Source organism: Neoarthrinium moseri (genome assembly GCF_022829205.1).
Source record: "Neoarthrinium moseri strain CBS 164.80 chromosome Unknown scaffold14_Wmoseri_CBS_16480, whole genome shotgun sequence".
NCBI lineage: Eukaryota > Fungi > Ascomycota > Sordariomycetes > Amphisphaeriales > Apiosporaceae > Neoarthrinium > Neoarthrinium moseri.
Genome location: NW_026055128.1, coordinates 446270 through 471568, shown reverse-complemented (window position 1 = coordinate 471568; position 25299 = coordinate 446270). Strand labels below are relative to the sequence as shown.

The 25299-nt window shown below is 51.6% G+C and overlaps 9 protein-coding genes across 9 annotated transcripts; 4 read left to right on the top strand and 5 right to left on the bottom strand.

The window, feature by feature from the left end:
• Window positions 1-191: 191 nt before the first annotated feature.
• Window positions 192-767, bottom strand: JN550_004956 (uncharacterized protein; the record flags this gene model as incomplete). The annotated part of the gene is made up of 4 exons (XM_049316529.1): window positions 192-337; window positions 452-523; window positions 603-665; window positions 764-767. The coding sequence occupies 4 exons, from the start codon at window positions 765-767 to the stop codon at window positions 192-194; spliced, it is 285 nt and encodes a 94-aa protein (XP_049173154.1).
• Window positions 768-2097: 1330 nt separating this feature from the next.
• JN550_004955 (uncharacterized protein) lies at window positions 2098-3259 on the top strand (the record flags this gene model as incomplete). Its single annotated transcript, XM_049316528.1, has 3 exons — window positions 2098-2618; window positions 2679-3144; window positions 3206-3259. 3 exons carry the CDS (start codon window positions 2098-2100, stop codon window positions 3257-3259), a joined length of 1041 nt encoding a protein of 346 aa, XP_049173153.1.
• A 629-nt stretch (window positions 3260-3888) lies between these two features.
• Window positions 3889-5800, bottom strand: JN550_004954 (uncharacterized protein; the record flags this gene model as incomplete). The annotated part of the gene is made up of 3 exons (XM_049316526.1): window positions 3889-5308; window positions 5363-5631; window positions 5717-5800. The coding sequence occupies 3 exons, from the start codon at window positions 5798-5800 to the stop codon at window positions 3889-3891; spliced, it is 1773 nt and encodes a 590-aa protein (XP_049173152.1).
• Window positions 5801-8821: 3021 nt separating this feature from the next.
• JN550_004953 (uncharacterized protein) lies at window positions 8822-10805 on the top strand (the record flags this gene model as incomplete). Its single annotated transcript, XM_049316525.1, has 6 exons — window positions 8822-8913; window positions 8971-9098; window positions 9153-9436; window positions 9610-9658; window positions 9738-10480; window positions 10581-10805. The coding sequence occupies 6 exons, from the start codon at window positions 8822-8824 to the stop codon at window positions 10803-10805; spliced, it is 1521 nt and encodes a 506-aa protein (XP_049173151.1).
• A 203-nt stretch (window positions 10806-11008) lies between these two features.
• JN550_004952 (uncharacterized protein) lies at window positions 11009-11437 on the bottom strand (the record flags this gene model as incomplete). Its single annotated transcript, XM_049316524.1, has 3 exons — window positions 11009-11148; window positions 11209-11372; window positions 11424-11437. The coding sequence occupies 3 exons, from the start codon at window positions 11435-11437 to the stop codon at window positions 11009-11011; spliced, it is 318 nt and encodes a 105-aa protein (XP_049173150.1).
• Window positions 11438-12166: 729 nt separating this feature from the next.
• JN550_004951 (uncharacterized protein) lies at window positions 12167-13023 on the top strand (the record flags this gene model as incomplete). The annotated part of the gene is made up of 2 exons (XM_049316523.1): window positions 12167-12364; window positions 12454-13023. The coding sequence occupies 2 exons, from the start codon at window positions 12167-12169 to the stop codon at window positions 13021-13023; spliced, it is 768 nt and encodes a 255-aa protein (XP_049173149.1).
• Window positions 13024-15709: 2686 nt separating this feature from the next.
• On the bottom strand, window positions 15710-16329 carry JN550_004950 (uncharacterized protein; the record flags this gene model as incomplete). Its single annotated transcript, XM_049316522.1, has 2 exons — window positions 15710-15721; window positions 15772-16329. The coding sequence occupies 2 exons, from the start codon at window positions 16327-16329 to the stop codon at window positions 15710-15712; spliced, it is 570 nt and encodes a 189-aa protein (XP_049173148.1).
• Window positions 16330-17294: 965 nt separating this feature from the next.
• JN550_004949 (uncharacterized protein) lies at window positions 17295-18135 on the top strand (the record flags this gene model as incomplete). Its single annotated transcript, XM_049316521.1, has 2 exons — window positions 17295-17484; window positions 17657-18135. The coding sequence occupies 2 exons, from the start codon at window positions 17295-17297 to the stop codon at window positions 18133-18135; spliced, it is 669 nt and encodes a 222-aa protein (XP_049173147.1).
• A 610-nt stretch (window positions 18136-18745) lies between these two features.
• Window positions 18746-20515, bottom strand: JN550_004948 (uncharacterized protein; the record flags this gene model as incomplete). The annotated part of the gene is made up of 3 exons (XM_049316520.1): window positions 18746-19651; window positions 19713-19908; window positions 19953-20515. The coding sequence occupies 3 exons, from the start codon at window positions 20513-20515 to the stop codon at window positions 18746-18748; spliced, it is 1665 nt and encodes a 554-aa protein (XP_049173146.1).
• Window positions 20516-25299: the final 4784 nt, after the last annotated feature.

Here is a 25299-nt window from a genome sequence, read left to right as displayed (position 1 = left end):
AACCGCGTGGTCTCGTCGTGTGAGAAAAGCAACCTTGATCGAATTGCTACAGTAACATTCCCGTAAACGGTCGAGATGCCATTTCATTCCCTGGACCAGTACCGAAAGATGCAATCCATTTTCACGCCGAACCGCCAATTTATTTGGCCATGCCTATCGTCTCGCAAAATGCCACGTCACGTTCCAACCCCTTATGCCTTCAGCGAGCCAGGGCCTCGCGAGTCCTTGGGCACACCAGTCTGGAATCCGTTCTTGAAGCGGCGGGAGACGTCCTTGAGGTATCGCATGCGGCCAGTACCGACGGTCTTTCTGCGCTTGGCCTTCTCGCCCCAGTTGTCTGTTAGGAAACAGCACCGTCAGCATCATGATCTGTGTGGGCGTATCCTGTTTCACTTTTCTCATGCCGCCAGTATCGGGAACCGGGCAGGTCGAGAGCATGGGGCGAACGTACACTTTCGGGTCTTAGCAGCGGGGTATCCGCAAGAAGCGCAGGTGTGCTTCTGGATGTGAAGAGAGCGGCGGCCTGTAGTTCAAGTCCAAGTCAGCCCACCATTGTCCTTGCCCCAACACGTCCTCGGCGAGGATCGGGTGTCGCTACTGACCACATCGTCGGCACAGGGTGTGCGTCTTGTTGTGGCGCTTGCCGAAGCTGGAAGTTCCCTTGGCTGTTCCTCGCGGTCAGTTGATTGTTCCTCAAGTCGGCCGACTCAGATCGAGCGTGTCGTGTATCGTCGTCTTCGTCGGCGGGTAGCAGGGTACGAACTCATCTTGAGACTGCGGGCACACGGTTAGGTCAGCTGGGAACAAGTGGTTTCGACAGAGGGCAAAAAATCGCGGGAGCAACAGTTGCGCAGGGTCGGGGGCGGATGAGGCGACTCACCTTCAATTGGGGACTCGGTACTGGGCGTTGGGCGTTGGGTGGTGATGTTGCGAAATTGGTCCGGGTCTGGCTTCACTTCAAAATCCGACGTCGAATAATTTTCCTCGCACACAGAAACTTTGGGGAGGTTGCGCTTTGGGGTTTGTGGATCAGCTGACGAGTGGGGCGTTGCGAAGTTTTGCCGTCTGCCACGCTCGGCTTAGTCCGCCTCGGCCGCCGAACTGCATAAGAGCTGGTAGCTGGGCGGGGGGATGCACCTCGGACGGGGCTATTTATCAAACCGGGGGCGGGCTGATCAATCGGACATAAGATAAGATAAGGCTCCAGGCTCCCCATCTCCCATCCATTCCTCTGGTTATCGGCTTCACTGTGCAGCGAGCGAGGCACGGTCTCGTTGTACTGTGCAGTCGGCTGGTAGGGGGAGTACTGTCCAGTACCTACAGCAGGTCGTTGATTGCCCCTCCTCTCTACCTATGTACTGTAGTTACACGCTTGCCATGGCGTCACGGCGACGAGAGCAATCGATTGATAGTGAGAAATGAGGGATCACATCGTATCTAATATATTCAAACATATCTCGCACACTCTGCAGGATTGGATGCAATGAGTTGTCATCATTCACTTTGAGCAGTCATCCGTTTTCTGGACTGGGCAAACATCCATCGAAACCCGTCCCACCACCCCCCTTGCCTCTCTCTCTGTCTCTCTCCCCAGGTCTTCCGAGAGCTACTAATGAGTTGAGCTAAGAAGCTCATGGGAGAGAGCTGCCCCGCTGACCTGCTGCCCCCCCCGTGCCGTCACCCGTCCATTGTCTGAGAGCTGCCTCGCCCATGTGACGAAACCGTTGACTGGGAGCCTTGGTCCAACGCATCAGCTTTAGTCAGGGCGAAGCTCGCAACGACTTACAGCTTGTCACTATTGCCAAGGCATCCGTCAGTAGGATAGCCTTTTATCCACCGTAGCCATATGATACAGCTTGCCTGAGTATCTTCCGTCCAACGCCGGCCTAGCCCATCTTCATCTTCATCTTCATCTTCATCTTCAGTGAACCACATCCTACTTATCTACGTGCGCTGCCTGTCTTGTTCTGCACGGCAACCAACAAGCAGCACCCTTTGATATTCCTTTGTGTATCGACACTCAGCGCACGGCTCGAGTCTCAAACACCTCCCCCGACACACGCATAACAACGCGCCCACCGTCAGCCGTCGCCCACGATGAACTACCTCTACTCGACCGTCAACACGATACGGGATAAGTACACGCCTGTAACCCACACGTCGACCTTTCGCAAGACGGGTCAGATCACGCCCGAGGAGTTTGTTGCTGCGGGTGACTACCTCGTCTTCAAGTTCCCGACGTGGCAATGGGCTGCTGCCGACAATGAATCCAAGCGCTACCCCCACCTCCCCGCCGACAAGCAGTATCTGGTTACACGGAACGTCCCGTGCCATCGCAGACTCGACGATGACTTTGCCGGCGATGCCGGCCACGAGGAAGCTGTCGTAGGGGATGGCGACGACTTCAAGCAGAAGGGTCAGGGTGACGACGATGACGGCTGGTTGCGCACCGGCGGCCTCAGCAGTTCGCAGCCGCTGAAGGCCAGGGAGGTTCGCACCGTCGACGATGCGGGAAACGTTGGCGACATAGAGGACGAGGACGAGATCCCAGACATGGAGGATGAGGATGACGACGACGAGGCTATCATCAGAGATACCGACGCGCACAAGAGGACCGGGTGAGTATTCCCTGCCAACAACATCGCATCGCAGCGCGCAGCTGATACTCATTCTCGCAGGGCTCGCCGGACGTACAACCTTTACATCATGTATTCGCCTTACTACCGCACTCCGCGACTCTATCTGTCAGGTTACTCGGAAGGTCTGCCACTGGCCCCGCAAGCTATGATGGAGGACATTGTTGGCGATTACAAGGACAAGACCGTCACTCTAGAGGACTTTCCCTTCTTCGCTCAGAACGTTAAGATGGCCAGTGTCCACCCTTGCAAGCACGCTTCCGTCATGAAGACGCTGCTGGATCGCGCTGATGCTGCGCTAAAGATCAGGAGGGACAAGCTCAAGGCGGGCAAGAACGTCGGGCATGATTCTGGTATGGAAGGTTTGGTCGACGAAATCAACAAGCTGGACGTGAAGAGCGCAGAAGCTGCGGCAGACTCCCAAAGCAACGACGAGTGGGAGGAGGTCGAGGCAGAGGACCAAGACGTCGCTATCCGGGTTGATCAATACCTGGTCGTCTTTCTCAAGGTTGGTGTCTCACAACACGTCTTGCTGCAGTCCAAGCGCCCATCCACTAACACATCTGCAGTTCATGGCCAGCGTCACCCCTGGCATCGAGCACGATTTCACAATGGGCGTATGAACAATTCTGTCTTTCTGCTCGACGGACTGCGTATAAAGGTATTGAGTGCCAGGAAGCGGATCGATCTTCTGCAAGCACGGTAGCGGCGTTTGGGGATTTGGATGCACGGAGTTCTTGTCAGGTATAGAGTAGTGATTACAGTCTTCTAGAGTGCACAATTGCAGAGTGTCCAGACAAAGCCCAGTAATACGTAACGCATATTGGCTTTTCATGTTTTCGCTACGCCTGCTTTAGATGGGAGAATCTTGAAGAGGCAAGAACGTGAGACAAGCGAAGACTCGCGGGCGCGCATCAGCTGAGACCTGTTGCCATTGGATAACCGGGCACAACTTCGTTCTTGACAGACTTAAAGACTGCCACGATGACGAAGTACAGCTTAGCTACTAATTGTGATCACTTGTGTCACCTTTGTTTTCGCGGGTGGTCAAAATAAGCTTAGATGGATAATGGTTGTTTGAACGAGGGTAAATTATTTTTTCCAAAAACGGCTATTCAAGAGTTCTTTTGGGTATCTCACAGACTTTCCCCCACGTTGTACAATATGCAACAAACAGATGTCTATAAATGCGAGTCTCGTATACAGACATGGACATCATCATATCAAACCGGAAAAAAATCCAACTGCTCTTCTACAACGACGATCCTTGGACCTTCTCAGGGTTGCCTTCCGATGAGTCGGCCTTCGTCTTCGGGGTCTCGGACACGTCGAGGGTCTTGGCGCCGTCCTCGCCGTCACGGCTGCGTCGCTCCGACACGGACTCGGCGACAGGCAGGTCGTCCTCGCGCCAGAAGTCCTTCTTGCCCTTCGACAGGCGCACGACCCAGCCCGGCAGGAATCCGCCAGGGATCCTCCAGGTCCAGGGGTCCTTCTCGGCCTTGTTGGCCGGCACGATGCGGCCGCCCGAGGCCTTCTCGATGATCCAGACGACCGTGTTGATCAGGATGTACGAGCACACACCGGCGATCAGGCCGTCGGCGATCGAGTATGAGAAGGGCATCAGAGCGATGGTGAGGAAGGCCGGAATGGCGTCGCCCATGTACGTCCAGTTGATTTCGGTGACGTGCTTCATCATCATCGAGCCCACCAGGATCAGGACGCAGCCGGTGGCCCAGGGAGGAATCGAGGCGAAGATCGGCGCGAAGAAGATGGAAATGAAGAAGCAGATACCGGTCACCATGGCGGTCAGACCAGTCTTGCCTCCTTCCGAGATACCGGCACCGGACTCGATGAAGGCAGTAATTGGGGGCGTGCCCAGGATGGCACCAATCGAGATACCGATGGCATCAACCATGTAAGCGACGGAGGAGCCCTCAAAGTCCTGGGTAACGGGGTCCATGAGGTCGGCAAAGCGGGCCATCGAGTACAGAGTACCAGTACAGTCGAGAATATCGACGTAGAGGAAGGTGATCAGAGCAAGACCAAACTGGCCGCCGTAGCCTGAGATATCCCACTGCTGGACGTTCAGTGTCCTGGAGATCTGGTGGAAATCCACAACCTTTCTGAAGAAATCGAACGAATCGTCACCCACGGTGGTGTACGGGAAGTAGGTGAACGAGGTGGTTCGGGGCCACGAGATGATGCTGACAAGAATGATACCAGCGATGATAGCACCCTTGACACGGTACATCATGAGCATGACGGTGAAGATACCACCACAGAAAATACCAATCCACATGGCAGGGTTACGCATCTTGCCGCCGTCGGGGCAAAGGCCAGTATCCGGGTCGCGCAGGGCTGATTCACAGCCTGCAAGCTCGAGGGGAGTCGAGGTAGCGCCAACGATCAGGCCGAGACCCTCGCTGTAGGTCAGACCAATAAGGGTCAAGAACAGACCGATACCGACACTGGTGGCCAGCTTGATCGACCTCGGGATAGCACGGGCGAGCCACTGACGCATGCCGAAGAGGGCCAGCGCGAAGAAAATCCATCCCTCAACGAAGATGGCAGTGAGTGCCACCGAGTAGGGGACAGTGCCAGTGCCGTGGAAACCGACGACGGTATAGGCGAAGTATGCGTTCAAGCCCATGCCGGGCGCTAGGGAAACGGGCCTATCCAGTATGAGTCGAGAATTGGAACCTCGGTCAGAGCGCATCGAGACTTACAGGTTGGCGAAGAGTCCCATGCAGAAAGAGGACAAAGCCGAGATAGCAGCAGTAGCCGTGACCAGGTCGCGCTTGATTTCAGCAGAGCAAAGGGCATATTCGACGTTGTTGTTGCAAATCGGGTCATCGGCGCCTCCATTGCAGACACATGTGCCACCGGTATCAGCGACGATCGAAGAGTTGACAGCGAGGATATAGGCCATGGCGAAGAAGGCAGCTATACCAGCACGGATTTCAGTAAAGAAATACGAGCCCTTGCGCTCTTTTTTCTATAAGTTGCATGCCATGGTCAGCCTCTTGATTCCCATTGGGCTTCTGTATAATAGGGGCGCTCCCTCCGCTTCGACAACTTACATGGCCTGAACCCTCCAGCCGGAACCATCGTCCGACTGGACTGGCCGCAACCTTGGCATTGGCCTTGTGCACCCACGCCGGCATGATGTGGATTCCTGGTGATGAGTATTCTGGGGTGTCGTGGGGATAGTAATACCCAGTCCAGACGAGGGCACAGGGTCTCGAAATCCAAAGGACTCAGTAAGGTTTTGATGGGCAAGTGGCGACAGCCACAGTCGGATTGAGTTTCGTTACCGAGGAGTAAAGGTCGAGTGTTCACGCGAGCACATGTTTTCACATAAAAGTTTCTCGAGGGTGTGCCAACTTTTAAGTACGTACAAGGGCATTCCGAGCTCAACCATGTCAAGCCCTGCAGTGACCAGCCCCAGGGTCCAGGCCAGTGTCTTGGCCGCAGCTATTCCCCATCCTGGTGAAGGGCGAGGCTACTGCGGCAGGCAAGGTTCGGAGGACTCGCTGGAAGGCCAGCAGATAACCATGTCGTAAATGGATTGGTGACAGACAAATCGGATGTGATAATAATAGATAGGGCACCTCCTTATCTGCCCGGGCCTTGGCAAAGACGCAAGTCAAGCAACCGTTCCCGCAAGCCGAGTCGCGCTTGAGGACACGCAGTGGGAACTTTTGGATTACACGGGAGAACGCCTCAATTCAGCCAAGCACCGAGATATCTGCAGCCTACCGTTCAAGCTGCTGTACGTCGCAGCCTGACCGCAGAAGTCATACATGACTGTTCTGAGCAGAAGTCTGCGGCATCCCAGTACCTAAGGACTGTGGCCGTTGAGCAGCTCTTGAGATCGTCGAAGAGGGAGAAATTTCTGCTCCGGTCTTGAGCCAGTGGCTTGGCAATGTGGGAGCGAAGTTGCCTCCGCCGCACCATTTCCCCCGACTAGCCGTGACTCTGAATCTGAAATTTCGCCGAATGGCCGTCTTGCGGCGAGATTGGTTCTAGCTGCCAGGCTGACGCACTCAGTGTGTGCTTCAAAGACTATGGGCTTGGCGAGTCGCTGCCGGCGACACACATACATGCGAGACGGTCCGCGCAGGCAGGCCTCGATCCCCCGAATTTCCAGAACTTTGGACTAAAACTCTTATTCGCGGGGGATTAACCAATCTACCCCACCCCCTGTACCGTTGTATGCGCCCCTTGACCCCCTTGTGAGCCAGGTCGCGCGATGACGGTTTTCTATGTGTCTCGTCCCATTGATCTTGAGCGTGTATCAAGCGCCTGAGATCAACACTACCGTGGTGTCCTATGACCTGTGCGGCACTGAGAAGCCACTAGAGCCGAAGAGGTATGTTCGCCTATCTCGCCAAGAGCTCACACCCTGCCTTGCCGACCCAATCCCACGAGGGCGCGGCGACTTCCTGGCTTACGACTGTCAGTTCAACCCGCCGATGACCGATGACTAGGCCGGCTGCTTGCGAGCATGAATTGGGGTGCTTTTCTGTCCATCACATCGGCCAAATGCTATCAGCTGAGGGAAGAAACGCCTCCAGGTATGCAAGGAGGGCAGTCCATCTTCAGCTGGATGATGATGTTGCTTTAAAGCCTCGGAGAGTGGAGCTGGACGGTACCACGGATGGTCGGACCAGCTTAGGGCTACTCCACCAGCCGGCCGCCATCCGTATCCGGTCAGAGACATCAGCAACTTTGTCCAACATCAGAAATTTGTAGGTAACACAAACTGAACCGATTGGACCGAGGACGACATGGGCAGAATTGCTTGTTTTCCTCAGCAGTATGGATATGGGGTTGACCCAAAACCATGGCACTTGCCTAATATGTGAGTATCGCATCCGGGGTATATACGGGGCTTGAAAGGGGCCACTAGGACAAGCCAGCAAAAGGCCAACGCTATATATAATAAGCTGGCAGGCCTGGTAGGAAAGAGGCAGGAAAATGTCACGGGTCTACAGACGGCTGTGCACAGAACGGACGAGTGCATTGTTAATGGCGGGGGATATTAAATTGAAACTGAAATTGAAAATGACTTACCCATCTAAGAGGAGAGAGTTTTAGAAGCCCGATACTCAGCTAGCAAATCCGCTCTTTGACGCTGAATTGGTAAGTAATAAGTACCGAAGCTCAAGGTTTCATGAAGCGATATATGCCCATGCCTCTGCGTTGTCTGTCCTGTGCTATTGGAGGTCTGCCGATAATGCCATATGGATTGCCGTTGTGTTGACTTGATTTGACTTCAGCTCTATATTGAAGCTTGGCAGTATTTCGCACCGCTGCTCCGCACTGACTTCCGGCGACTGGCAATAGCGGCCACCATGTCGGGCTTCTTCGTGTGTAGTGGTCTGGCAGTTGGTAGGCTGGTGAATACTTTTGCACTCGTGGTCGATGTATCTGATTTTCGAAATGATTTTGTAAACATGATGCGGCTCTTGTTGACCTAATCTACCAGGGATTGCCTGATCCTCCTGGCTCAGCATTGCATCCTATAAACAAATGCTCTTAACTTCAATTAACTACACTGACAGCGGCAGCAAATGCATACAGTTCTCCTTTGAGTGATGTTCCTGCAACTCATATGTTGTGCAATCCGACATTTTGCCATGTTTCCGTTGTCGTATTGCATGATGCAGCACGAGGAACCGTGTCATGTATCACCACATCTCTGGTGGACTTCAAACCAGCCTCAGCAAACCTGCCAGTCCAAGTCAGAGCCAAGAGATATGCACGTTACAGTCCCCTCATTTAGCTTGCACGCGCTTGCAGTGGAAAAGGGTTGATGCTGACGCCAGCAACTGCCGAAGGCAATGCTGACTTGGTGAAGAACTAGGCCAAGGACTGAGTCTATCTTGGCATGAAACCGTGGCATAACTGTATGCGCAGTCATCAGAGAATTAGGGCATAGTAAGTTTTTGAACGCGCTGTCGGTCAAGAGGCGGCCGCGCGCACCGCATGCTGTAGACTTGGGTAAAGAAAGTCGGAGTATCCCTTGCGGGACGTCACAACGCTTGCATGCTGGGTATGCGGTCGGAACTCCGCACCTAAATATCTCATTCTCGAGCCTACTATAATCTATATACCTCTGTCACACTCTTGTTTCTTCCACTTGCGTACTCTAACTCTTGCCTTCAGTCAAAATCGAGACTATGGAAGAAAAGACTAGGCCTCGCGAAGATGTCGAGACTTCGAGGTTAGATGCTATAAATGTGGCTCAAGATGGCTTGGCTGCTACGGACAAGTGGGTGACGAGCTCCTAAGCTACTACATATTTTTCTTTCTACTTACCTGATCTCAGATACGGCTCAGCGCTCGTGGAATTCGATTCTCATGCCGAAGCACGCCTCAGAACAAAGATCGACTTCGCAGTAGTGCCTCTAGCCGCGCTCATGTTCCTGTTCTGCTCCATTGATCGGGCTAACATAGGTTTGTCCGAATCATGACGTAGAAAACTGCACATTCAATGGCTGATCTTCCTAGGCAATGCCAGGCTAGCTGGGCTGGAGAAGGATCTGGGTATGAGGGGCAATGACTATAACGCTGTCAACAGTATCTTATTCGTGGCCTATCTTCTCTTTGAGTTTCCACATAATTTTCTGTGCAAGCTCATAGGACCCGGATGGTATCTACCTGGACTTACGATGGGTTTCGGATTAGCCTCTATTGGTACCGCGTATGTCCACAACTTCTCTGAGTTAGCCGGTGTACGGTTTGTGCTGGGCATGTTTGAGGCTGGCGTCATGCCTGGGACAGCATATTATGTGGTGAGTGTATGGCCATTTGCAACTGCCACCTAATCCTTGCCCCGAAATCTATTTCTCGTGTTAGCACAAATAAGACCCAGCTGACCTTCGTCTAGAGAACCCCCAAGTATTTACAACAATATGAAGTCTTTGGAAGTTGGCCACTAGATAGACATAGCTGCTGACCCTCATAGTTGTCTCGATGGTACCGGCGTTCAGAATTAACTTTCCGGCTTTCGCTATGTGAGTAATGATGTTGCTGCAGTGCACACTATAAGCTACGCAGTCTATATAAGGCGACTAACATTGATCGATAATGCAGATATTGTAATGGCACCCTTAGCTGGGGCTTTCGGCGGCCTGTTGGCGTCGGGCATCCTCAACGTAAAAGGCTTCGGGGGGTTTGCCGATGGGTCGTGGCGCATGATTTTTATTATCGAAGGCGTCCTCACAGTCTTTGTCGCTATACTGTCGTTCCTGTTCCTCACAGACCGACCGGAAACAGCGCGTTGGCTTTCAAATGAGGAGAAGGATCTTGCGATTGCTCGCGTAAAGTCCGAACGCGTGGCCGTCACATCTGTGTTGGACAGGCCTGATTGGAGAAAGCTTTGGAAAGGCCTGGCCAACCCTGTCACGATCGTGACTGGGCTTTGCTTCCTACTGGAAACAGTGACTGTTCAAGGACTATCTTTTTTTGCACCCACAATCGTCAGGTCGATCTACCCCCGGGCATCAGTTACTTCGCAACAACTGTATACAGTACCCCCTTATGTCGTCGGAGCAGTCTGTCTACTCGTGATGAGTCTCTTCAGCTGGAAGACAGACAGGAGATGCATATATATTGTTCTCTGCGCACCCACCGTGATGATCGGCTATATCATGTTCCTGTCGACCGTGGACTCGACAGCTCGATATGTGGCTTTATTCCTCATAGCCAGCACGGTGTTTACACCAGGAGCGTTGACCCACGCACAAGTAAGTGCCAACGTCGTAAGTGATTCGGCGCGCACTATGTCGATTGCCTCGAACATGTTCTTCGCCAATATTGGAAGCCTCATCTCAACGGTATGTAACATTTACGAAAGTAAATCACTCCGAGCATTTTGAGCCACCTTACACCGTGGAAACACGTTTAACCCTAGACACTTGCTAACCCAAGGTCTAGTGGTCATTCCTCAGTTGGGACGGCCCGGACTATCGTATCGGAAATGGTCTCAATCTTGCAACCTCTGGGGCGATGCTGATATTGGCAAGTGGATTACTTTATTGGATGAAAAAGGACAACGAGAGAAGAGCGCGCAAAGACATCGACGAGGAGCTTTCAGGTTTAGACCAGCATCATATTGAGGATCTCGACTGGAAGCACCCTGCATTCAGATGGAAACCATGAGCACGGCAATGGGAGAAGTGGGAGATGAATTGCGCGGGGTGAACATCTTGTATTGGGATTGATGCATTGGGTATAGATCTGCCAGCAGATGGGTAGACATCAGTTCCCTCTATCGCCTAAACAAGGCGGCGTTCCCGCTCATCAGATGGGATCCACCAAAGGACCACCGAGTCATCATCACACCAGATCGTCTCCTCTCGGGTCTAGTACAATCCGATACAGATATCTCCACGGACCCTTGCAGTCAAGTGTACCTCGGCCTCGAGATCCAGCTTGATTCCGACGAGCAAAGCCGCAGCCTTCTGCTTTCCTTCGTCATCTACAGCACCACGGAGCAATTGACCTAGCACAGTATCGTTAGATGCTGACACAATATCAATTACACCTAAGTGAAATAACTTACCAGCAGGCTGGGAAAGACCCGAGGATGTCGGAAGTTGAGGTAGAGGTAGAACTTGTTGGTTCTGCTGGTTAACCTGAGCCAGGGCTCGACGTCCGCCCCGGGCTTGTCCGTCTGAATCGGAGTCGCTGTTGAAAGCGGCATCGTTTCTCAAGGGATTGCTGGAGCTATGACGTTATGAGCTTCATGCGTTGCTACTCGCTGGGGACTTGACTTACACTGTGGTCGACATCTTGTCAAAAGGGTTTGGTTTTTGCTCAAGGAGTGTTGTTTTGTCGGTTATTGCTGCTTTCCTAGTCTGGAGTGGAAATGGCGAGTTGTGATGTTGATGATGAGTGTTCGTTTGTGAGGACTAGACAGTTGGATTGATCACTTCCTTTATACTAGATGATTGTCATCTTGAAGCCCATGGCGAGCCATCCACTGGTCCATGTCTCCATATCTCCGGAGTTTCAGACTGGAACCGCTCGTAGTATCATCAATTGTCCCTTCGCGAGAAAGTATCTGCCGATTTTCCGTGCCTCCAAGATATGGTACAGGATCCTTTGCCCATGGCAATGTTTCAACGTTGCAGTCTTTGGTATAAGCGCAGATGGAGAATTTGGGTTAGCGCATGAACGCTAGGACTTGTGACGGTGGTGCCACGGCCCGAGTTGAAACACCCACCAGTCTCGCGCCGCAATTCGCCCAGGGTCAGATCTGAAGTGTAAAGTCAACATGGTTCGATGGATCCTCGACTTATCGCATGACTGTGGCCCCATTCAAAATGCCCAGGCTCTAGACCCTACGTAGAACATTTGATCGACGCTCATAGGCCCATTCCCCAGTATACATTCTGACAACTAACCCTTGCAAATAGGGAACAACAGTATTGCTTCTAGAACTAACTGCAAAACCTTACGTTCCTGAAGCTTGCAGAGGTCCCCATCATCTGATAGTTGGGATCATCTAAGAGTCGAAGATGGCGCTGTCCCTGTTACTGGCGCTCAACACAGCTCCCGCACTCTTGGGAACGCAAGAAGGCATACGGCAGAGTCAATCCAAGAATCGTCGAGAAGAACATCGTGCTCGACGATGTAATCTGGTAGTCACATGCTCGGCTCTGTCAACTCGGAGCCTCGAACTCAATAATCGTCTGGTAATCCTCCGGAACTCCAAGGTAAGTTGTCTACCTATCTATGGACACAGACGCACATTTATTAGCCGCCCTATGAATGACAGAGAATAACCCGGGCCTTCTTTAAACAGTTATATATCGGAACTGGTACTGCACCACAAGATTTCCCTGATACGATACCATCCGTTATAGGGCATCCATTCTGTGGGTATTTCTTGCCTTATCCGGACTCCAATTATGAAGGAGTAGTCAGCACGATCACGGACGTCGCGCCAATATTGAACTGGATCTATGTCGATAAAAACACGTATGAAGTCAAGTATGGTGTCCGAGACTTCGCTCAGCCAAATCTCACCGGACCTTTCGACTGCACGCGGGAGGACAGGCGAATGACCTTCGAAGGCTGGGAAGGCTTCGTGGTTGTTGAAGAGGCCCCCTACGTATGGGCACTATACTTCGATCGAGACGACGATGGCTTGAAGAGCAAATTACCTCCAAGGACTAGGATCCTAGAGGTTGAGCTGTCGAGGAGAGAGCAGAGGGTTGGCAAGCCAGTTGGACACGAACCTCAAACATTAGACGAGAAGATGCAACAGCAAAAACAGCAGGACGAAGAGACTCCACAACAGCCTCCAGATGCAACACAAACTGCCGATAAGATGGAACAACAGAAGCAGGATGAAGAGGGAAAACCATCGTAACCGGGACCAGGACAGTTGCGTAACGATAACGCTAGCAACAAATAGCTTGTTACCCAATAACCGGGCTTATTGAAATCTCAGCATAGACTTAATGGGCAACCTTTACTGAAGCACATCCTGCAATAGTAACCCTTAGCATGTATTAGGTGTGATTGAAAATGATAGCGGATTTGTGAGGCATGAAGTACCTATCTTCAGTGCTGAAGTCTCAACGATGTTCTAACATTTGGATTACACGGAGCGACGAATTGAGGATTGCCAAGCTAACATCTGAGCCTAAAACCCTGTCTTTGAAGTAAGCTTTACCTTGGATACTTACTTACTGAACTGTTCTATTGCATGTGTTCCAATCGGTGTAGCCTCCGTGGAGCCAGGTGGAGCCAGAATCAGCCTCAGTGGGAGATGCTGAAACCATCCCACCTACCCCTGTCCGCGATGCATCAGTCAGTTCCGACACTGCCTACGCGTTTCGGTCTCGTACGAGAACAACTCAGATCAGATGAGAATATCCCGCCCTCGAACACAGGAGCTCCTGGGGCCAACGACACCTCAGCTCATTCATCCAACAGGGCTTATCCTCGTCCCACTTCTAGGAACTGCGTCTCAGCGCGGTGCGAGTACCGCCAGTCCTACTATTATGCAAGCTCAGACTTATTATCCATCCGGAGCCATCCCGGAAGGAGACGGATCTAGCAATAATCTTCCTCCTCTTTGCTCGTTCTAGAATGCTACACTTTTACAGAAGATAGTGTTTTATTTCGAAAGTCCCAAGAATTGGGCAGGCAGTGCTGGACTAGACATCGCAATGACGTTCTCATTCGACACTTAGAATGATTTTTAAACGGCTCGAGGAACTAAGCAAAGACCCAAACGATCCGAATGGCATCGCTGAGCTGGTCGTTACGGCGCTGGGTTCGCACGGTAGCTACTATATATGCTGGAAGACTCCTCTAGGGCGCTTTGCACAAGGTACGCCCGCTCGGGAGAACCCATTCGTTAATGACGAGCCCCTACTAATAAACACGATTTCAGATAGCCATGGAATTCCAACAGAATTACATCAATGGCTGTTCCCGGGTGATGGTTCAATGAGAGATTGTGCAACCCTGCAGGTCATCCTTGGGCCTGGCGACGGTGATTTCCTAGCTTCGGACTGCAATGGGCGAGTCGAACGAAAGCCAGTCGAAAGGCATGAGCCTGCTATACGGCCTCTTGAAAGAGCTCGAACTTTTAGGTCATATGATGGCTCGTCCAGCACAAGGCCATTGTCGATGATGGTGGATTCTGAAGAGGCACCCAATCGAATGAGATCACGCCGGTCAGCTACCATCAGCACCTTGGGTTGGTCTGCTAGGAGAGCAAGTTCCATTTCCGATCGTTCGTCTATCGCATCAGACTCCCAAGGGGAGCAGCCACGCCAAAGCGTACCATACATACCGATCGGCATCCGACCAAATAGACCTAGAAGGCGACCGATGAGCGTGTATCATGTAGATGTTTTCGAGGAAACCAAACCTACACCGCCGCAGGAGAACGATCAGAATCACGAACAGCGCTTGGATTCTCAGGAAGATAACCAGGGTAGTCTGCGTCGGGCTGGTTCATACCGAACGTCAGGGACTCTTCCCCTTCAAGTGTCTAGACGCAAGCTGCCCAGCGCCTACGTCGATGCATGTGTACAGACAGAGGCTCCGCCGACACCTCCGCCAGAGGAAATACCAGAATACCACTCCTTCCAACGAAGGCATACACGTGATTCTTCGGCTTCGACAGCCTCCTCTATATTCTCATCCTATTCGTCCGGCTTCTCTACCAGAAGGTCAAGCGTGGGAGAGGACACCAGCATGCAGCCAGAATGTTATCCATCATACAGCCAATTCTCCAATCCGATCCTAATGGGAAGGATGCAGGACTATTTCAGAGCCTCTGGGTATCGTCTAGGTGACGCATTGCAACCTGGAGCAATTGCGCTGTGAAGTACTAAACTATGAAGCCGCAATTGTATTGTAAATACTAAGGACATGGAGTCTGGAGTTCTAGATATTGGGTTTACGTGCTATCTTCAATTACGGGAAAGGGTGGGCCCAAGGCAAATGCGACCTCATATCGCGCTTCATTTGTATTTGTATAACTTTTTGAAGGGGAGTCTAGCATAGATGAGGCCATGGGTACCTAAGATCCGTTGGCCGAACTATGTAAGGCGTGATGGTGTCCTAATGGTCTACCATTCAATAAGATATCAACATATTGACACCAGAATTTGTCAACCATATCGGCGCCATTGGGTCTCCGAAGTGCTCGACGCCGGCTCGGGGGGCCCGGGCCATATTTCTCTCAGCAAGTCATTGATATCCATGCCCCGTGTCCTGGCCGATTCCCACTGCCTGGGATATCCGAGAGAGCATTCTTCGAATCGAACACCGTCTTTCCAGTCTGTGCGTGGAACATGCAGGTGCCCGCTAACAACCACTTTCGTATTCTCAAATTTCGTATGCCATAACTCTGTCTTTTTCGTGCCACACCATAGAATGAAGCGGGGAACCCGGGGAATATAAACGAGATCTTCCCGTAAAGGCCAGTGGTTTACCTATTGCGAAATCATGGTTAGGAACCGTATATATGTAATTTCCGGAGTGGCCCTTCTCCATGTGCGGTCAACGGAGATAGAGCCTTGAAGAAAAATCCGCTAGCCGCAAAGCTGTAACTTGTAGCCTAGCATCAACAACAACGAAGTGAATGAGAACTTACAATGATCATTGGCAGGTCCTTGTTGTTAGCTTCTCCTAGCTTCTGTTCTGCTTTGGCGACCAGGGCGTGACACCATTCCTCACGGGATGGGAAGGGATCTGGATGCAAGAGAAACTCATCTGTAGCAACGGTGTCGGCTTCCTGAGCCCACGCGAGGGCGCCCTCTTTGCTCACGTGAGGAGGACGGAAGCTGTAGTCATAGAGCGTGAAGATAGGGGCAACAATAACCGCTTCACCATCACCCTCCCACAAGGTAAACTCGTCTTCGGGCGTCGTTACACCGTACTTGCGTGCGATTCTGACACACTCGGCATACTTCGCCTCGCCCCTCAACTCGGTGTGTAATGTCATCGTGTACAACTCGTGGTTTCCCGGACACCACCAAACATCTTTGAAGTTCTTGGTAGCAGCGTCAAAAGCTAACTCAAGGTGCGCATTGGTCTCCCCAATGTCGCCGCATAAGATGAGCCCGTCATCAGGATGTGGTCTGAGTTGCTTCAGGGCCTCGGCATTGAACGAGTGGCCCACATGAAGGTCACCAATGGCGTAGAGTTTCATGGTGTCGCAAGGTATCGTATTTGCCAGCGGAAAGCGGTTCCGAGCGGATGTCCATGGAGCAGTTTTCCTGTAACCCAAAGCGTGCCTGCCCTTGACTGCGCGCACAGTTGTGATGCCAGTCTGAATCAACTTGAGTGAATGAGACTGCGAACTTCGAAAGACTGGAAGCCAGGTGCCCTGATAATCAAGCTGCGTCACCTTTCGGCTATTGACACAAGCTGTGACTCAAGCGATTCCCATGTAGGCACACCTATCCATATCAGAATAGACAACTCAATTGGGAAAGGCCCGTCCGGCGTGACGTGAGGTATATACCAGTTATAGTGTACAGTGAGGGGTCCTGGTTAGGTTTTGCGTATATGAGCATATAGGTAGGCTTTCTCAACGCTGCAAGAGGGAAGAACGGCCGGATTTTCTTCTCATAAAATACGGTCGTCAACGGCTGCTCTCGGGTGCTCGGTGCTGATTACACACGTAACGTTGAGAAGAGGCAATCCTGCACGAGATCCCATTGCTTGCTTATGCATGACGTGCAGGGAAGCCCGTACGCCAGCTGCCGCGTGGAGACCCAGCTGTCAGCCCAAAGCACCTTAACATTTCATGCCCAAAGTTCTTGCAGCTATCCCTTTCAGTTCATAATATGCACACCTGGATATGAAAGAGAGTCAAATACCGAACCGTCATCAGCCCAAAAATGGACTTCCTACTTCCCTTTCATAGTCAACCTACGTGGGGGCCTAGATCCAATCCCCCCACTTCACCGACTGACGTAGTAGGCGCCAGGAAAACAACTAATAAGCTCTAGATATTGCAGGGCTCTTCGATAGTTGTCTCGCTCCAGAGTGCGCGCCAACTGGTGCCAGGCGGCCGAGACGGGCAGCTGTCGACCTCTCTGACTTGCCCCACGGCCTCGGCTCAACCCCATGACAGCTACACGCCAACACATGCGGTCAACATCACGAAGAATGGAACCGTCTCAACTTGATCTCCGCTCGGCCTCTCCAATACCAAGTTCGATGGACGCTTTCTCAAAGCCAAGGCCTAGAGTACCCAGAGGCCCGGCTCAGGCTGCTCAAGTCCGAAAGCAGAATCGACGGCAGGCGTATTTGGAACGCCATCCCACGTACTTCAAATCCATGGAACACGAGCTTGCGGGTATGTGATCGCCAACTATCATTAATTGCACATATGATATAGGTTATGTGAGAGCCTTTGGCCGCGTTTTGGCAACGGGAAGCCTGCTGGGCGTGATTATTATCCGGCTCGTTTCCTTCAGCCACCACCTACGTTCATCATGCGCAGTAGTATCCTTTACTCATTCTTCCAGATCCGCTACTTTATGATAGTCTGGTCCGTCGCTTCCAAACACCGGAGGAACGAGAGAAGGAAGGGAGAAGGAAGGGATATTCGCGAGTCCTAGAAGTAGACCTACTTCGTGGTGAAGCTAAGCTCTCGCAGCTTGCCGAATCTTCTTCGACCGCAGACAGTGCTGTCAATATTCCAGCCCTAGAGAAGCCTACCAGTGTGCCTTTGCGAAGTTCAGGTCAAACACCCAATACGAAGGAAGAGGGACAGGAGATGTGGGATAACTTTCTCAAAGATAGGTTTATCCTCGGCCAGGACGAGGATTTCGACTACGGCCCTGTCGATGCTGATGACTCTCTGGACACACTGGAGTTACGAGACGAGGAGGAAGCTTGGTTCAACGACGAACAGCCTGGATGGGCCAGTGACACTGGCGCAAGCAATGTTGGCAACGGCAGTGGTACGCAACTCAAAGGGGAGACAGGCGTTCAAGATTTCTAATGTCTTCATGCTCTCGAAAACAAAAGCAACGGACACCGGTTGTGCACCCAAAGACCGGGATCAGACTGATCTGTATGGTCAAGGAAATCTAGGTGCAATTGCACTGTTCCGAAGCACATTTCGTATCCGAATGTCGCGCTCTCTGCGAATCCCCGACTTCCCCAGAACGACCCGCTTCTATGTTTTGAAATATTCCTAATTTTCTCGAGTGGTTAGGATATTTTCATTCAATACCATTCACAAGTTTAGCTGCGATATTGGGTCGAAAGAAATCGGCCAATATTTTGGAAGCGTCGTTCTTGGGATTACATCCCAAGTCAGTCGCTATGCCCAATGAGGGATGCTCCTCACTACTTTCCAGTCGTGGACATGTGGAAAATGGACCTGCTGCATGGGATTCGCGGGGCCATGGTAAGCAATGAACTTGTTATGAGTTCTGGCCTGCGCTTCTTGCTCACAGGGTCTCAAACCCAGCATGCATCTCTCATCGCAATCCCGTGATCGAGGGTGTACAAGCTGATTCGTCTGGTCCTTACGAAGCTGGACATCCAGACCGTCGTCCTCTCGAAGGTATCTAGACAATGGTTTAGCACGTAAGCGCCATCGCCCATCATGGCTGATGCCAATCCTTCGCTTCTTTGAAGGGCTGTGTCTGTGGAGACTGCTGGTACAGATCCAGCATAGCCTCTGCCAATTTAATACCCTTTTCGTCCGCGATATATCTGAGTGTTGATGCAAGGTAACTCCGCTCGCGCTCATTTGAAAAGGGTGATTCAAGAGCACTGAAGAGGGGAACGACGATATGTGGCCACATAAACTCCCTGGTATCTTCGATTTCTGCTTCGTGGCTGTCGAGAGCTCCCGCCGCTTCTCTGCCCCATCCGCACAGGTATGAAACACTTCCCACGATAGTTGACAATGCATTTCGGGCCTGCTCTTCCATTCCCTGATATTCAATCGTCTTCTTGAAATCGAAAAGTCCTTCCAACTTTGCCGCAAACTTTGCAGCGACGTTGCAGCCGTGCAGTTGCGAGGTGCACATCGACAAACTCAGACTTGCGTGTTCCATACTCTTCCATGTATACTGTGGAATGCCGTCACTCGGGATGGTGTAGAGAGAGGCTTCAGATTTGCACAGTCTCGGCTTGAAATCTTGCACCGAGTGACCGGGAATGTGGATGTTCGACGAGAAAGCATCTCTTGCTTCCCGCAGATATTCTTTAAATGGTTCAACCACATCGACACCCCTGGTGGTCATAGTATCCATGACTCCATCGGTTGTGAACGCACTCGGAAGTCCCAAGGGTGCCAATGGTCCGCCTTCGTACGGGTTGTCAGCCAGCAAGTTGTCGATACTGGAGTGGATGACTGCGTCGAGCCGACCACGTCTGCTAGGCTCAAGCATTCGATGTGCCATCGGGAGACATGGGTCATCCACCAATTTCATGATCGACATCACCCAGTCATACGGATACTTGTCTGGAGGTTCGACGAATCGCATGATTGCTGTTTTGAACTGTCGAAGCAGTGTTAGCTAAGCACGCATTGTACCACGGACGACAACACAGAGAACTCACCAACTCAAAGCGCAATAGCATGAACAGCTCTGCTCCGAGTTCATCATGGAATTTCTTCTTCCCTCTAGACTGTATTATTGCTACAGCCCCGGAAAGATGGTTGCGGAAGCCGGCAATATTGTTCGAGATGAGATTCTCGGATGAGTAAGCGCTCGTGCCCTTCCTTACCGGCGGGGTTTGCTTACCTCCACCATAGCTAGCACAAGTATGGATGACAGTAGCTCATCATCGAATACTGACCCAGAAGCTCCAATGGATTCATTCACTGCCTTTAACGCGGTGGAATACAATGCCTGTGCCTTCACCGTAGCTGCTCGAGAGTTGGGGCGCCGCGAGAAGGTTGCCATAGCCAGCGTCGCCATGCATGTTTCCAGGCAGCTCCCCATATCCTGCCGCCGGATAAGAAGTCGCAGAACATTGAGGTATCCCGGATCCAAGGATTGGGGCTGGATAGCAAGGTACTGATTGCGGAAGTACGCAAATGCGAGGGCTTCTGTCGACGTCGTTGGAGACACTCGTAGTCTTGGCGTTTGCATCGACCTTGTCACAGTGAAGCCATTCCAAGTCTTTTCCTGTTCCTCAACGGATCTTTCACGAATTGGGTGATTGGGTAGGTGGTGATTCGACTGCCAGTCGCCGCTATGAAAATATCTCTGATCCTCCAATGCTGGTCGAGCATCAAGAGTCAAAGGAATCGAAGTAGACTGTCCCTCGACGACCGGTATAAGACTATCATGGAAAATTCCGAGTGCTTCGGGCGACACTTTGTCTGTCTCAAAGCGGTTAATTGTTGTCGCTGTCATATCTCTGATTTTTATTTTCGATGGATCTCGATAGCCAGGGCAATCTCGACCGGCTTTCGTGCACCTGTGACATTTTGGCTTCCCTTCGTCACACTTCTCACTGCAGTGAGCAATCCACGTTCACGACTAGGCACTGGGGCGTACAGAGAACACACCTTGACGCGGCGCTTCAAACATGCGAGACACCCCTTGGAAGGACCGGTATAAACCATGTTGGGTATGGGGGGACCAAAAGAAGAAGAAAAGCGCGTCAGTGTTGCGAGGTCATGATCAAAGCGGTGCCTAGGCAAAGGCAAAGCTTAGAAGATACCGTCTGACAACCAAGTTGAGGGGATACGCAATGAAAAAGCCACGATTGTAATCGCGTCTTACTGGGTCTTCAGATGATAGGTGTCATTGTGGCCTCTCAATGCTGTGACTATACCGGGAATGCTGAGGCCAACCCGAACGGTGAAACGAAAGCCCACAATGAAACCATTATCTTGAAAAAGGTCCAAGGGGACGAACGACTCTTGCACGCCAGGAATCAGGATGGATTATCTTCAAGATCCAGTCATCATAGCTCCGGAGGAAGTGGCGCACAGCCGCCAGCCCGCGTGGCCAACCCCTAGAAGAGCATTTAGACTGCCGCTAGGCACCTCATAGGGCGCCAGTCTTTGGACAAGGGATTTACCACAATATGAGCCGGCTAAGGCCGACTTTCCAGACTAGCACTCGTGATTAAATCAGCTGCGAACCGAGGCATATTTAGCTGTGCTGTGGGCTCCCTATGTTCTGGCCCACTTGGACCCTTCATGCCCAGGGTCAGAGGCGTTGAAAGTGCAGGTGGCCCATGGGCAGTGGAGTTCAGGTATATACAACCTTGGTAGATCATCAGTGGGATCATCGAGGCCGCAAGGCCGGCGTAGCAGGGTCAGCCCTGGCGACGATCACTGCATGGGTTTCCGGCTATGCGAGATCGGTAGACATCACCGCATGCACGAGGTTGGGCTACGTTGGTTCGTCGGCCGAGTGTTTTGGCCCTATCTAGACTAACTTTAAAGTGAATCTGACTGGTTATGTGGAACAAGACCAAGCTAGTACGAGTCGTACTCTGCATGAATACGGCGCCTCATCAGGCCATGTTAGCGAGGCCGATGTTGGTACTATGGTGGTCCCCCCACGGGCCACGAACGATCGGATTGACAAGTTCAGTTGAACGTTGCCAATCCCACTTCGGCTTCTGGAATACTTCCTAATGCGGTCATCTAGTGGAGTGGATCAGTTCACATGACTCGTCACAGTCAACAGTGGGCAACTCGTTCGGCATCTGTGTAAAGCTGAGATCGGAGTAGCAGCCATCCTCGGGGTGTCTAGCTTCGGTTACTATCCGCAGCGCTGCTAGACAGGGAAAGCAATATCGATGACATCCCTAGCGCTCCAAATTACTGGTCTAGACCAAAAAGGAAAAAGATATACCCGCTAACATTTCAGCGTTATGTACTGATTTACTTGGGGTGCCTTAAATTGTACGCTCAAGACTTTTTGCAATCCTCGAGGATGAGTCCTTTCCTGGAAAATATCCTCGAGCTACTCGTAAGCAATTAGACTTCCATGTTTACGAAAATCTCTTAAGTTATTGTCAAGGAGTTGCGATTTCGTGCATCTCGGATTTACCATGATGGACCTTAAGTATGCTGGAGCGGCATCCACCTCCGCTCCGTTGAATCTAAATTGGACAGACCCCGTTGACAACTTTCGACGCCAATCTCGGGATATGTTACATAAAGGTTTACGACTTGTGTCTACAGGAGCTCTGGGTCCGGTCACGGATCTATTGGTGTCCTATGGCGCAAGGGTTTGTGTGTCCGCTCCATATCCTGGTCACGTTAGAACGTGGGCCTTCGGTAGCCCAACCGAACAAGGGTCTTTGGGACCAAGCACCATCTTAATTCAGAGAAAAGGCTTGACACTGGCGTTCAGGAAGAGCCACAATTTCGAGTGATTTGTGAACCATCTTCTACGATTTTAAAGGTGCTGCCACCTAAGTCCTGTGCTATTGATCTCCATCCTTCGGCCTACACAAGCTGAAGAGGGTCAAGGCAGAGTCGAGGCTGTCATAGCGCGGAAGCTGTCTATTGCTTGAAAAGGTTCAAGGGTTTGCAGTTCATGGTGTACACGACATCTGATAAATCTACAAATATATCCACCAGTGTCTATTGGGGGCCGCTCAGGCGTAGCTTCACCATATCGCCTAAAACCTAAGACCCAGTCTCGACTCTCCTTGTCCACACCGTATAGAGTCTCAAGCCGACGCCTGTTGAACTTCAAACTTGGACAATGATAGTATATTTCTCTGTATGAGATATACTCAGCCTCTTGGCTTGACGCTCTAAACGTGAATCATCCGAGCTCTAATTACCAATGACTCGTCGGCGACCAGGTCACGATTGAGACTATTTTGGCGTTGTGATCGTACTTCAGGGCAAATAATGATACCCCTGTTCTTTTGACGTATCAACGCCCTACGATAGGAGTCTCGGGCAATTTAGAACGAAGTATCACATGCATCTGCTGTGAAAGAAGTACCGAAACGCACTTGCAATGCCCCAAGCCTTACATGAATCTCCATCCACAGACCGGGGAAAGTCTTGTTTTCCCTCTACACACAGACCTTGAGGACCCTACTGCGTTTAAGACAGGTGGGGACCTGTCAATCTCGCATGGATGACTTCTACAGGTTTAACGCAAGCAGATGTACTGCCTACTGCCGCCAAAATGCCAGCCACCTGCGAAAGCCTTGCTGATCTTTGCGTTGTGCAGAATGACAAGCTTCCCGTAGTCACTACTGCAGGCCCGCCTTATTTCCTTTCCACATGAACGTGTCTAAGCTGAGCTCCATAGACTACAGAGCAGTCGCATACAAGATGGCGATGAACCAGTGGAGTTGCTTCCGGTCAGTGTATTAACGACCACCTACGAATCTGTATCTGGTGCTGGCTCGTGAGATCGAGAAGTCCGTATTAGGTGCTGCAACAAAAGCATGTCAGGAACGGTTCTCGGCAAGGGCCACCGGAAAAGCTCTGCGACATGCTCCTTCTTGGAGGCGCGATGAGGTCAGTCGGGTGAGACTAGTTAGACCCATCATGTCTTCAGAGCATCCGTCGTGATCCCGGTAGGTCCTGTGGTTATTGTTATTCAGCAACCGGACTCCGCCCCGCACCCAGCATGGCTCGTGAACCCTTGCTTCAGGCCAGGCGACGATCGTCCACGAAAGAGGCCCAAACGCAAATCTGCAGCGATCAAGCCGAGGCGACTGCCGGAGCAGGGCGGTAACCGGCCCCCACCAACATTCCATCACCAGTTGGTCCTCCGACACTGGTGGGCTATGCAGTCATGGGCCCAAACACATGCATCACTTCAATGTTAACGAAGGGATTGGCTGAGATAAGAGGCAGTATCAGACATGTTACGTGGAGAAAACAAGCGTAGAGATACCCTCTCGCGACTCTTACCGATAATGCCTACAGTAGCGATGATCTTTTTTTTCTTTATAATACGGTAGCCACTGGGATAGTTTTAGGTCTTGGTGCTGCCGGATCTAGTCCCTGGTCTGGAACACTGTTGACATTGCGGCCTTGGTACGCCTGAATTGGGGTGCTCCACACGGAAGATTTAGGTTGGACATAGATATATATATACGAAAACAGGGACATGTCAAGCACATGGATTTTCAGCCTTGAAATTCGACAGATCGCCAGTCAAACAGATCTCAGGATTGACTTGAATCTAGGCCCAGTGCAGACAGCAGTGGCATGTCACGTAGCCTGTGAAGCCTTCCAACCCCATTCCCTGGCAACTCAAATCCATGGGGTTTGGTGCTGGGTATTGGCTCATGCTGGTGTCAACGATATCATTGAGCTGTGCCATCGCGCTAGGGGCGAGCGGCCTGGCCTCATCTGCATTGCTTTAGTCCGTATATCTGACACAACGCGCGGCATATCCACGGGCTCGCTTTGTTGTGCTACTGAATGTTCGCGTGCTTGCCAGGTCTGCATGACGAATCGAGAGCAGATAATGACGAAAGCATCCGCTGATTATCGTGTCGTGAGGTGGGCCTTATAATTTTCGCTTAGAGCAGCCCACGCTGCCAGAGGCAAATCCCTTTCAGGGTTTTCTCGTAGATATAGACGAACATGATCTTATGCCAACATTGGGCTGTGCAACTGAATGAACTACAGATATCCTTTGTTGAGAGGAATTCCGGAACTTGATATCACACTCAAGCATGCTTAGTGCAGACGCAAAAGCGGCTTCGCGTTGCGCGTCTGTCTCCTGCATGTCCGAAGAAGCGTGTATCGAGTAGTGCTCCAACAGTCGGCTCCTGGCAAGAAATCCACGGGCGGACTGCAAAGTCATAAAGTGCAGCGGGTTCGCTGGATTGGAAGACATGAGATACTTGTCCTCCACTGTCCTCTCTGGAGCGACTAAGTCTCCATGATTTGGCTGGGCAATGAGGGTAAGACATGAATTAACAAAATTGAGGTGGAAGATGCTACGGCGAGGGCGTCGGCAGGTTCCTTACACAGAAGTATGTCGCGCAAATATATATGTCAATCGATCTATAACTGAGCACATACGACCACAGACGCTAGAAAACTCGGGATCCCGTCCGCTCTCCCATAGATAAACTGGCGATCGCTGGACTAGTAGCCAGGTGGGTGACCACTGGCGAATCCCCGGTGTTGTATGTTTTTGCATTTAGTTTTTGCTCATATTCACCGCCTCCTGGGTCAATCTTTTTG